Genomic DNA, 13745 nt, shown 5'->3' with positions numbered 1-13745 from the left:
AAGGTCTCGTCTGCACGAGGTTCTCCCCTCCGAGTCTGAGGTTGCTGGTTGAAGATCCAGCTGCCCCTTATAGAACGTAGAACACACAGTGCAGAAGGAGGCCATTTGGCCCATCGGGTCTGCACCGACGCACTTAAGCCCTCACTTCTACTCTATCCCCGTTACCCAATAATCCTTCCTAACCTTTTTTGGACACTAAGGGCAATTTACCATGGCCAATCCACCTAACCTGGACATCTTTGGACTGTGAGAGGAAACCGGAGCACCCGGAGGAAACTCACGCAGACACAGGGAGAATGTGCAGACTCCGCACGGACGGTGACCCAGCAGGGAATCGCACCTGGGACTCTGGCGCTGTGAAGCCACAGTGCTAACCACTTGTACTACCGAGCTGCCCAAATTCTCTCCTTATTTCTTTCACCCTTTCTCTCAGACCATTCATCTCACTGCCGGCTCTGGGGTCTTCCCATTCTCAAAAATGACTGCTGCATATAATAAAACCTTCGAACGTTACAGCCCGGAGTAAGCCAGCAATTCGGCACATCCTGCCTCGACCGGCTCTTTGGTAAAGCTGGCTCCGTTAATCCCATTGCCCGACCCTTTCTCCATGAACAATGTTCCCTCCATCATCCGAATGCTTGTATCACAGTATGGTCCCTTTAAGACAGTGGTCGGGCATCTTAAAAGGGCAGTCCCTTTTGCGTAGCCTGTTTCCTCCCTGCCCGATGCGTATCCGAGAGAAGCACGGCCGAGCACCCGTGCAGATTTTCCAAAGGATATACAGCACCGAAACAGGAAATTCGGCGCAGCCTGACCTTGCTCCACCCGTGCCTCACTTTCCTCATCTGCCAGCCTATTCCTCTATTCCATTACCCATCGTATGCCCACAGCCCTGGCATCTTTTTCCTTTTAAGGATTTGTCCTTTGAAAGCTGCTGTTGAATCTTCTCCACGCGGAGCCAACCCAAATCACAGCAACTTGCTGCACAAACGTTAACCCTGGTTCTTGCCCCAGTGATCTCAAACATGGAGTCAGCCGGTTACTGACCCTCGGACATTGGACAACAGTTTCTCCTTATTTACTCTGTTCTAATCATTCAGAATTCTGAACTCCTCTGTCAGATCTCCTCCTAACCTTCTCTGCTCCAAGGAGAATAATCCCAGCTTCTCCCCTCTTCTCGCATAACTGAAGTCCCTGTACCAATGTCTTAAATTTCTTTTGCAGCGCGGGGGGGGGGGGGGGGGGCTTGACAGGGTAGATGCCGAGAATTTGTTTCCCCTTGTGGGAGAGTCGAGGACCAGGGGGCATCATCTCAGAGTAAGGGGGTTGCCCGTTTAATACCGGGATGAGGAGGAATTTCTTCTCTCAGAGGGGAATGAATCTGTGGAATTCTTTGCCGCAGAGGGCTGTGGAAGCTGGGTTGTTAAGTATGTTCAAGGCTGAGATCGACAGATTTTTAATCGGTGAGGGAATCAAAAGTTATGGGGATAAGGCGGGAAAGTAGAGTTGAGGATTATGAGATCAGATCAGCCAGATCTCAGTGAATGGTGGAGCAGACTCGATGGGCTGAATGGCCCCACTTCTGCTCCTACGTCTTATGATCTTATGCACCCTTTCCCAGGCCTTGATATCCTTCGTAAAGGGCGTAGCCCAGAACTGACCACAATGCTCCTGGTGAGGCCTAACCAGTGTTTTGTAAATGTTCAGCATAACCTATTTGATTTTCTCCTCTCTGCTCCTATTAACGAAGCCCAGGACACTTCTACCTTATACCAGTCTCCTCACATTTATTACCGGCCAGGGTTTAGAGAACCCCAAAGTGTATCATGGAGTTCACCTGACCCACAACTTATGGGGAGCACAAGGGCCCACTCTACAGGTGTGATGCAATAGAGATCTAAAGTACTTTTTAAAACAAAGCAATGTTTATTCTATGAATCCAGTTAACATTTTATAAACACACAGTAAACATCTTAGGAACTATCAACTCAAATACTCCCCCCAAAGAATACAGTACTCTATAAGTAACCCGTAATCTTTCCTAACAACATCCATAAGACAAATACCCTCTTTAACACAGAGATCCGGTTTAAATTCTCTACTGAGAGCAGTTAGCACTTTTAAATTAGCAAGTGACCTGAAGACATTCTGTTCATGCAGAGAGAGATCAAAATGACACCTTGTTTGGCTGGATGCAGCTCCAACTGAACGAAACTAAACACACACTGTGGCTGCCAGCTCAAAAACAAAAGTAAAAGCAGACAGACAGCCCAACTCCACTCATACTCTGACATTACTGCGGCTATTTGATAAACACCCATTTCTTAAAGGTACTCTCACATGACACTTTGTCCTGCCAGCTTCAAATATTTATGTACATAAACCCTCAATTTGGGGATGCGGGGGAGGGGGTGGGGGTTGTGGGGGGGGGGGGGGGGGGGGGGGGGGGGGGGGTGGAGGGGTTGGCGCTGGTCTGGTAGCTCAGTTGGCTCGAGCGCAATGCAAAGTGGCGCCAATGATATGTGTTCATTCCCTGGACCATAAGACATAGGAGCAGAATTAGGCCACTCAGCCCATCGAGTCTGCTCCGCCATTCAATCATGGTTGATATTTTCCACATCCCCATTCTCCTGCCTTCTCCCCATAACCCCTGATCCCCTTACTAATCAAGAACCTATCTACCTCTGTCTTAAAGACACTCAGTGATTTGGCCTGTACAGCCTCCTGCGGCAAAGAGTTCCACAGATTCACCACCCACTGCCTCAAGAAATTCCTCCTCTGTCCTTGAATGGCCGGGCGTCTTTCCTAGAATCGGCATCAATCTTCCGTGACCAAAGAAGGCATTCTGGGAGATTCTAAACCACAACAACATCAGTGACGAAAGGAACAGGCATTCAGACCGGGCTTTGCCGAGGCTGAATTCTCGGCTCTGCATCTGTTTGGTCCGCCCCTTCTTTAATGACGAATGTGTGGGGCCCATAGCTGCCCTGTCCCCGTGGTACCAGCAACCGCAGCCGTCTCCCACACTCGAATTCTCAGTTAGTTACCCTGGCTGCAGGACTGACTGCAAACTTCCTGGAATTGCTGATGTCCCACTCAAAACCTCAGTCTGCATGTGTGAGCCAGCTGGGAAGTGGCGACTCCCTAACTGTGAAATCCCAGCAGCATTCCCCGGTGTCTCCATCCAGAACAGCGGCAAACTATTCCCTCAACAGCTGCTGACTTTAATCTGCCCACGCGACATAACTCCAGCTCCAGAAAGGACAGGGTCAGATGCAAAGTGGGAGTAATATTGTTCATATGTAATTGGCTGGTGTTGAGTTCAATGCAATGAACGTTAGGTAGAATTTACAGGAACTATGTGACCATGACGATTTAATAGAATAATCAGACCGCCTTGCGCCACAACGCTGGCTTTTCTGTGATGTCACTTCCACCAACTTCTCCCGGAATATGCCCAGCCAGAGTTGGCAACCCGTTCATGGCGGACTGTCACCGCACCATGCTCCATGCTTGCCCAGAAGGGGCCCCTCAAGCTATAGGGAACGGCCTCTCTCTTTCTAATGGAGAGAGGTGATTATAGACCCTTGTGGGCTGCAGCTAATTACCTTACCCCGCTGTTAGTACCCTGCCTTTTTTATCGGACATTCTCTGTGTCCCCTCACAGTATGTTGCAGTCTTCCTCATCGTTCATTGCACTTCCAAGTTTCGTGTCCTCTGCAAACTTCAAAGTTATGCCATGCCAAAGCAATTATTATCATCAAAATAAACAGGTGTTGATACTGACCCTGGGTACCCACCTTCACACCCAGGCTGAAAAACAACATTCACCGTTACAACTGTTTGCCGTCCATTAGCCAATTTCATATCCACACTCTTCATTGATTCTTTAATCCCTTGGGCATTCGTTTTGCTCACACGTCTACTTTGCCAAATCCCTTTTGAAATCTGTGTACACAGCTTTAAGTATACTTCATGTGGTTTATCTCAGTGGGCTAGACAGCTGGTTTGTGATGCAGAACAAGGCCAGCAGCGCGGGTTCAATTCCCGTACCAGCCTCCCCGAACAGGCACCGGAATGTGGCGACTAGCGGCTTTTCACAGTAACTTCATTGAAGCCTACTTGTGCCAATAAGAGAATTATTATTATTATCAAGTACATGACCCTCACCATGTGCACTATCCTCATCAAGTATGCTGTCCGCATCAAGTACACTACCCTCATCAAGCACACTACCCTCATCAAGTACACTACCCTCATCGAGTACACTACCCTCATCAAGTACACTACCCTCATCAAGTACACTACCCTCATCAAGTATGCTACCCTCATCGAGTACACTACCCTCATCAAGTACACTACCCTCATCAAGTACACTACCCTCATCAAGCACACTACCCTCATCGAGTACACTATCCTCATCGAGTACACTATCCTCATCAAGTACACTACCCTCATCAAGTACACTATCCTCATCAAGTACACTATCCTCATCAAGTACACTACCCTCATCAAGTACACTATCCTCATCAAGTACACTACCCTCATCAAGTTCGCTACCCTCATCAAGTTCGCTACCCTCATCAAGTACACTACCCTCATCAAGTACACTATCCTCATCGAGTACACTACCCTCATCAAGTACACTACCCTCATCAAGTACACTACCCTCATCAAGTACACTACCCTCATCAAGTACACTACCCTCATCAAGCACACTACCCTCATCGAGTACACTATCCTCATCGAGTACACTATCCTCATCAAGTACACTACCCTCATCAAGTACACTATCCTCATCAAGTACACTATCCTCATCAAGTACACTACCCTCATCAAGTACACTATCCTCATCAAGTACACTACCCTCATCAAGTTCGCTACCCTCATCAAGTACACTACCCTCATCAAGTACACTATCCTCATCGAGTACACTACCCTCATCAAGTACACTACCCTCATCAAGTACACTACCCTCATCAAGTTCGCTACCCTCATCAAGTACACTACCCTCATCAAGTGCACTACCCTCATCAAGTACACTACCCTCATCAAGTACACTACCCTCATCAAGTACACTACCCTCATCAAGTGCACTACCCTCATCAAGTGCACTACCCTAATCATGTACACTACCCTTAGCAAGTACACTACTCTCATCAAGTACACTACCCTCATCGAGTACACTACCCTCAAGTACACTAACCTCATCAAGTACACTAACCTCATCAAGTACACTATCCTCAGCAAGTACACTACCCTCATCAAGTACACTACCCTCATCAAGTACACTATCCTCATCAAGTACACTACCCTCATCAAGTACACTACCCTCATCAAGTACACTAACCTCATCAAGTACACTACCCTCATCAAGTATACTACCCTCATCAAGTATACTACCCTCATCAAGTACACTACCCTCATCAAGTACACTACCCTCACCAAGTACACTACCCTCATCAAGTACACTAACCTCATCAAGTACACTACCCTAATCATGCACACTACCCTCATCAAGTACACTACCCTCATCGAGTACACTACCCTCATCAAGTTCACTACCCTCGAGTGCACTACCCTCATCGAGTGCACTACCCTCATCGAGTACACTACCCTCATCGAGTACACTACCCTCATCGAGTACACTACCCTCATCGAGTGCACCACCCTCATCAAGTACGCCACCCTCATCAAGCACGCTACCCTCATCAAGTACACTACCCTAATCATGTACACTACCCTCATCATGTACACTACCCTCATCAAGTACGCTACCCTCATCAAGTACACTACCCTCATCGAGTACACTACCCTCATCGAGTACACTACCCTCATCAAGTACACTACCCCCATTGAGTACACTACCCTCATCGAGTACACTACCCTCATCGAGTACACTACCCTTATCAAGTACACTACCCTTATCAAGTACACTACCCTTATCAAGTACACTACCCTCATCGAGTACACTACCCTCATCAAGTACACTACCCCCATCAAGTACACTACCCCCATCAAGTACACTACCCCCATCAAGTACACTACCCTCATCAAGTACACCACCCTCATCGAGTACACTATCCTCATCGAGTACACTACCCTCATCGAGTACACTACCCTCATCAAGTACACTACCCTTATCAAGTACACTACCCCCATCAAGTACACTACCCCCATCAAGTACACTACCCCCATCAAGTACACTACCCCCATCAAGTACACTACCCCCATCAAGTACACTACCCTCATCAAGTACACCACCCTCATCAAGTACACTATCCTCATCGAGTACACTATCCTCATCGAGTACACTATCCTCATCGAGTACACTATCCTCATCAAGTACACTATCCTCATCGAGTGCACTACCCTCATCAAGTACACTACCCCCATTGAGTACACTATCCTCATCGAGTACACTATCCTCATCGAGTACACTACCCTCATCGAGTACACTACCCTCATCAAGTACACTACCCTCATCATGTACACTACCCTCATCAAGTACACTACCCTCATCAAGTACACTACCCTCATCGACTACACTATCCTCATCGAGTACACTACCCTCATCGAGTACACTACCCTCATCGAGTACACTACCCTCATCGAGTACACTACCCTCATCGAGTACACTACCCTCATCAAGTACACTATCCTCATCGAGTACACTACACTCATCGAGTACACTACCATCGGCATGTATACTGCTCTCAGCAAGTACACTACCCTCATCAACTCACTCCACTACTTAATCAAAGAACTCAATCAACGTAGTCAATGGTGATTTGGTCTTAACAAATCCATGCTGACATTGATTTATGAGCACAAAAAGCGATTAATTGTGCCCCAGGTTATTGATTCCCCACCACAGACGTGGCCCCCGCTTTGTCCTTTATCCAACGAGATTGGAACCATGTGGCTGGAGGCTCTGCAATTTCCGCCTGATTTTCCTCAGTATCCTCAGATGCATCTCATCCAGACCGGATAATGTTTGGACTTTGAGTTGTGCCAACTTTTTAAGTACGTCCTCCTTATCTATTTTTATCCAATGCAAAATCATTGCTATCTCCACTAGTGCTGCATTGGTCCCTCAGCCAGAGCCTATGACTCCACGTGAATAATTCTCTGTTGGTGCTTAATTGGCCTACACCCGATTGGCTACTCCTTTGCTAGTTATATGGTTTTGTTAACCATTCTCGTACTTTTTCTTTTCTCATCTTATTCCCTGTTTTATATATTTATTTTAGTTCACTAGTGTACTCGGAACCTTACTTTTAATCGCTTAGTAATACAGAACTTGGTGTTGCTGAAAAAGGACATTTTGTCAAAGTTTTTCATTCTGCACTCATCACATCAGGGGAAACTACAGTTGCTTCTCCTGACATTGGTATTCTTGCAATTGTTCTGATGAGTGCAAAATGAGAAGCTTTGACAAAATGACTTTTTTGTCATAAGCCCCATTTCTCTGTCCCATTTTAACCTCTGTTGTATCTTTTGACAGCCTGGGAGGTCGAGCTTTGGATGTCTTTCCTCTTCCCTCGCGGGAACTTGTCTATTCCATTTCTGAGATATCTTCTCTGTGAAGTCCTAATATTGTTCAATTACTGTTTTACCTAGCTACTTTTTATTTCTTGCCCAACGTAACAACGGCTTTTATTTATGTAGCAATGTTTACATAAGAAAACATTCCAAGGTGATTCACAGGACCATTCTAAAACAAAATATGGCATTGAACCACATAGAACAACATAGAGCATAGAACATATAGTGCAGAAGGAGGCCATTCGGCCCATCGAGTCTGCATCGACCCACGTAAGCTCTCACTTCCACCCTATCCCCATAACCCAATAACCCATCCTAAACTTTTTGGTCACTAAGGGCAATTTATCATGGCCAACCCACCTAACCTGCACGTCTTTGGGCTGTGGGAGGAAACCGGAGTACCCGGAGGAAACCCACGCAGACACGGGGAGAACGTGCAGACTCTGCATAGACAGTGACCCAGCGGGGAATCGCACCTGGGACCCTGGCGCTGTGAAGCCACAGTGCATTCCACTTGTGCTACCGTGCTGCCCTCAAGGAAACTTTAGGTGAAATGGAAAAAGGCTTGGTCAAAGAGGTTGGGTTTAATCATAGAATCCCTACAGTGCAGAAGGGCATTGAGTCTGCACCAACCCTCTCAAAGAGCGCTCTACCTAGGCCCGCTTCCATACCCTATCGTGGTAACCCCATCTAACCTACTTATCTTTTGACACTAAGGGCAATTTAGCATGGCCAATCCACCTAACCTGCACATCTTTGGAGTGTGGGAGGAAACCACCGATCAAGGTGGCACGGTAGAACAGTGGTTACCACTGTTGCTTCACAGCACCAGGGTCCCAGGTTCAATTAGGTCACAGTCTGTGTGGAGTTTGCACGTTCTCCCTGTGTCTGCGTGGGTTTCCTTCGGGTATTCCGGCCCAAAGATGTGCAGGTTGGGTGGATTGATCATGCTCAATTGTCCTTAGTCTCCAAAGAAGGTTAGGTGGGGTTACTCGGTTCCAGGGCGAGAGTGGAGGTGTGGGCTTATGGAGGGTGCCCTTTCCAAGGGCTGGTGCAGATTCAATGGGCCAAATGGCCTACTTCTGCACTGTGAATTCTATGATTTTATGAAACCGGAGCACCCGGAGGAAACCCACGCAGAGACGGGAAGAATGTGCAAATTCCACGCGGTCATCCAAGGCCAGAAATGAATGGGGTCCCTGTCGCTGTGAGGCAGCGGTGCTAACCACTGTGCCACCGTGTCGGTGTCTTACGGGAGGCTAGAGAGGTGAAGAGGCTAAGGGAAGGAATTCCAGAGCTTGGGACTCAGGCAATAAATGGTGGAGCAATCAAAATTGGCGACACTCAAGAGACCAGAATCAGAGAGACACTGAGATCACAAAAGGTTTTGGAGGTGGAGAAGATCACGCAGATAGGGAGGGTTGAGGTCATAGAGGGATTTGAAAACAAGGATGGGAATTTTAAAATCAAGCCAAAAAGAACAATAACCCTTTTGAGTGACTAATTGTGAGTGAAGCTTTTTCAGATGTTCCTGAATGACACAAAAAGTTGCTAATTGCCGGAATGTTCTGCCTTGAATGTGATGCTACGTTGGAGGACTGATTTAACTTTGCTGGAAATTAAACATCTCATCTTCTGATTTGCCAGGTGGCTGGTCAGTGTGGACTGAATGGAGTCTGTGCAATGAGGAGGATACCCAGTTTCGCAGTCGCCGATGTGAGATTCTCAATCCGGGGACAATGCAGTGCGTGGGGAACAGCACCCAATTCCGACAGTGCTTCTACAATGAAATTCCTGGTGAGCGCAGCAGTGAACTGACCCGTGGCGGCCGGCAAAACTGAATATTCAGTATTCGGAAATGGAAACATTTATCCCCCCCCAATCAATCTGCATAGGCATTGATGGCAGTTCTAGTACGGTAGCATTGTGGATAGCGCAATTGCTTCACAGCTCCAGGGTCTCAGGTTCGATTCCGGCTTGGGTCACTGTCTGTGCGGAGTCTGCACATCCTCCCCGTGTGTGCGTGGGTTTCCTCCGGGTGCTCCGGTTTCCTCCCACAGGCCAAAGATGTGCAGGTTAGAGGGATTGGCCATGATAAATTGCCCTTAGTGTCCAAAATTGCCCTTAGTGTTGGGTGAGGTTACTGGGTTATGGGGATAGGGTGGAGGTGTTGACCTTGGGTAGGGTGCTCTTTCCAAGAGCCGGTGCAGACTCGATGGGCCGAATGGCCTCCTTCTGCACTGTAAATTCTATGATGAACCTGACGTCGTACCCATGCCCACAAGGCTACGGTGCAAGTAATTACCACTGCATAGCATTAAAACTGAACCCCACCGCCCAACTCCATTCCAAGTTGAGGATCCCCCTTTGGGTACCCTGCCCCAAGACGGCATTGGTAACCATGGACTGCCATTGGATTGGTCCATGATGATGCCTGGCAAGGCACAGCCATAATTTGCTGTTGCCTCTTGTGGTGTGGCTGAGCAGGAAACTCTCCCAGGGCGGCGGTAGCGTAGTGGTATTGCCACTGGATTAGTAAACCAGAGACCCAGGTTCAAATCCCGCCACTGATGGTGACATTTGAATTCAGTAAAAAACCAGAGACCCAGGATAACGATCTGGGGAGCCGGGTTCGAATCCCTCCCCGGCAGGTGATGGAGTTTAAACTCAATAAAATATCTGAGAATTAAAAAGTGTAATGGTGACCATCAAACCATTGCCGATTGTTGTAAAAACCCATCTGGTTCACTGATGTCCTTTAGGGAAGGAAATCTGCCATCCTTACCCGGTCTGGCCTACATGTGACTCCAGACCCACAGCAACGTGGCTGACTCTTAATCTCCCCCTCGAGGGCAATTCGGGATGGGTAATAAACGCTGGCCCAGCCTGCGACAGCCCACATCCGATTATCGAATAAATAACTTTTACTAAATGTTATTTAACATGTTGTTTCGTGGCTGGTTTAGCTCACTCGGCTAAATCGCTGGCTTTTAAAGCAGACCAAGCAGGCCAGCAGCACGGTTCGATTCCCGTACCAGCCTCCCCGGACAGGCCCTGGAATGTGGCGACTAGGGGCTTTTCACAGTAACTTCATTGAAGCCTACTCGTGACAATAAACGATTTTCATTTTTCTTTTCATTAACCTTAATTTAGCCAGGTGAATCAACTGGGAACCAATTCTCACTGACAATAACGGCCCGGTGAAGGGGCTAACGACACAGCAACAGAAATGACACAGCCATACAATGCATTTGAACATTAAAAACAATCAAATACATATTAGCAGTGAAAGAGAATTGGCCGTTTAGCAATCAGGACTATGATTCTCCGTTCCCGCTGTACTGAGTGGCGATTTGGGCTGGGCGCCAAATTCTCCCTCCTCGCTGACAGCAGCAGCGATGTGGACTCACAACGGAGAATCCCGCCCCGGGTGTACAGAAGAATTTACAGGCTGCCAATCAACCTGCTCAGCCACCTTCCGTGGCCACCATGTCCTGAACTTGGGGCTCCAACCCTGAGCTTCTGACCCAGGGAGAGTATCCACTGCGTCACCAGACATTCAAGCTAAGGACGGTAGCTGCGAGGTCTGACATCCACAGCGTCACCCCAGCTGAGATTCAGTCCCATTCTTAACCAGATAGCCATCTGACCACTTCAGAAAGAACCATTGATAGCTCACTGGTCATCCCGATAATTCAGAAATCAGGGGCGGGATTTTCCGGTATCCGGCGGGGCGGGGGGTCCCGGCGGGACGGAGTGGCATGAACCACTCCGGCATAGGCCCGCCCCAAAGGTGCGGAATCCTCCGCACCTTCAGGGGCTAGGCCGGTGCCGGAGTGGTTTGCGCCCCGGCTGGTGTGGAAGGCCAGATCGCCCCGCGCTCCCTGCAGGACCCCGGAGCCCGCCCGCACCGCCAGGTCCCGCCGGTAAGGGACCTAGTCTAATCTACGCCGCCGGGACTGGCAAAGAACCAGCGGGACTTCGGCCCATCGCGGGCCGGAGAATCGCCAGGGGAGGGCCGCAGTGAGCGGCCGCCGACCGGCGCGCTGCGATTACCACTCCCGCCGAATCTCCGGTGCAGGAGAATTCGGCGGATGGCGGGATTCAAGCCGCTCCCCACCGATTCTCTGACCCGGCCCCTGGGGGGGGGGGGGGGGGGGGGGGGGAGTCGGAGAATCCCGCCCCAGGTCTCCACTGACAGGCCAGACAAGCTCGAGATTCAAGAAACTGGCTAGCATGCCGCCCTTAATCAATACAACCAATTAACTGAGCATTCCTCTCACTGAGCCATGGCTCAGGTGGTAGCTCTCGTCTCTGAGTCACAAGGGTCCCAGTTAAAGTCCAACTTCAGAGTTTGAACAAAAGGGAAAATCAAGGTCAACCTAGTGGCATTGCCTTTAAGATGCTAACTTGTGGGATCTTCTGCCTGTTATTGGTGGAAAAATAAGACGCCATGAAACTATTTCAAAGGAGAGCAGTGGGATGCCCTCCCTGGTCAATGTTTATCCCTCAGTCGACATCACAGAAAGCAGATGATCTGGTCATTATCACATTGCTGTTTATGGGAGCGTGCTGTGGACAAAGTGGCTCCAACAGTATAAATAGGAGCTAGTTACAGTGCAGACTTTGTTTGCACTGAGTGCTGAGCTTGTGGCATTTGAGTGCTACAGTGAGAGTTTGGTGACTGAGGGAGTATAAGGGTTCATTTTTATTTAAAGTCTAGTATTTCTTTTATTTAGTTAATTAACTTAAAAGTTGCTGTTTGGTCTATAAGAAGGTGAATTTTGAATCAGCTTTAAACAAGGTTCTACTTGGACTTACTTGCAGCTGGAGCTTGTTAATTAGTTAATTGCATTAGGCCAGTTTTTAGAAGCTAGAGTCACAGTATAAATAGGAGCTAGTTACAGTGCAGACTTTGTTTGCACTGGAGTGCTGAGCTTGTGGCATTTGAGTGCTACAGTGAGAGTTTGGTGACTGAGGGAGTGCTGAGCTTGTGGCATTTGAGTGCTACAGTGAGAGTTTGGTGACTGAGGGAGTGCTGAGCTTGTGGCATTTGAGTGCTACAGTGAGAGTTTGGTGACTGAGGGAGTTAGGTGAGGAGGGAGTAAGGTGCTCCTTACATTTCATTTCCTATATTTATCAAAGAGCGTAAAGGGAGCCAGGAGTTTGGAGTACAGCTGGAAGTAGAGTCGGAGGGCGGAGGTCCAGTTGGTCCACGGGGCAGCTAATTTTGTAAAGTAAGAGGGGATGGAGGCTAGGGCAGTTGCATGCTCCTCCTGTAGGATGTGGGTGGTGAGGGATACCACTGGTGTCCCCGCTGACTATACCTGCGGGAAGTGCACCCAACTCCAGCTCCTCAGAGACCGTGTTAAGGTACTGGAGCTGGAGCTGGATGAACTTCGGATCATCCGGGAGGCAGAGGGGGTCATAGAGAAGAGTTACAGGGAGGTAGCCACACCAAAGGTACTGGACAAGAGTAGCTGGGTTACAGTCAGGGGAAAGAAAACTAACAAGCAGACAGTGCAGGGATCCCTCGTGGCCGTTCCCCTTCAAAACAAGTATACCGTTTTGGATGCTGTTGGGGGGGATGACCTACCGGGGGAAGGCCCCAGCGGCCAGGTCTCTGGCACTGAGTCTGGCTCTGGGGCTCAGAAGGGAAGGGGGGAGCATAGAAAAGCAATAGTAATAGGAGATTAAATGGTTAGGGGAATAGATAGGAGATTCTGTGGTCGCGAGCGAGACTCCCGAAAGGTATGTTGCCTCCCGGGTGCCAGGGCCAGGGATGTCTCTGATCGTGTCTTCAGGATCCTGAAGGGGGAGGGTGAGCAGCCAGAAATCGTGGTGCACATTGGTACCAACGATGTAGGTAGGAAAAAGGGTGTGGAGGTAATAAACAAGTTTAGGGAGTTAGACTGGAAGTTAAAGGCCAGGACAGACAGGGTTGTCATCTCTGGTTTGTTGCCGGTGCCACGTGATAGCGAGGCTAGGAATAGGGAGAGAGTGCAGTTGAACACGTGGCTGCAGGAATGGTGTAGGAGGGAGGGCTTCAGGTATTTGGATAATTGGAGCGCATTCTGGGGAAGGTGGGACCTGTACAAGCAGGACGGGTTGCATCTGAACCAGAGGGGCACCAATATCCTGGGGGGGAGGTTTTCTAGTACTCTTCGGGAGGGTTTAAACTAATTTGGCAGGGGAAT

At 48.8% G+C, this 13745-nt stretch overlaps 1 protein-coding gene across 2 annotated transcripts in view; it reads left to right on the top strand.

The window, feature by feature from the left end:
- sema5ba (sema domain, seven thrombospondin repeats (type 1 and type 1-like), transmembrane domain (TM) and short cytoplasmic domain, (semaphorin) 5Ba) overlaps window positions 1-13745 on the top strand; it is a 396442-nt gene that overhangs the window by 369935 nt on the left and 12762 nt on the right. For both annotated transcript variants that reach the window (XM_038790081.1, XM_038790080.1), the window contains exon 20: window positions 9196-9345. In XM_038790081.1, coding sequence (XP_038646009.1) covers window positions 9196-9345 — 150 coding nt within the window. The remainder of the gene's footprint in view (window positions 1-9195; window positions 9346-13745) is intronic.

The sequence above is a fragment of the Scyliorhinus canicula genome, chromosome 2, assembly GCF_902713615.1.
Source record: "Scyliorhinus canicula chromosome 2, sScyCan1.1, whole genome shotgun sequence".
Classification (NCBI taxonomy): Eukaryota; Metazoa; Chordata; class Chondrichthyes; order Carcharhiniformes; family Scyliorhinidae; genus Scyliorhinus; species Scyliorhinus canicula.
Note: the sequence above shows the minus strand (reverse complement) of the source record. Positions and strands in the feature narration are given on the sequence as shown.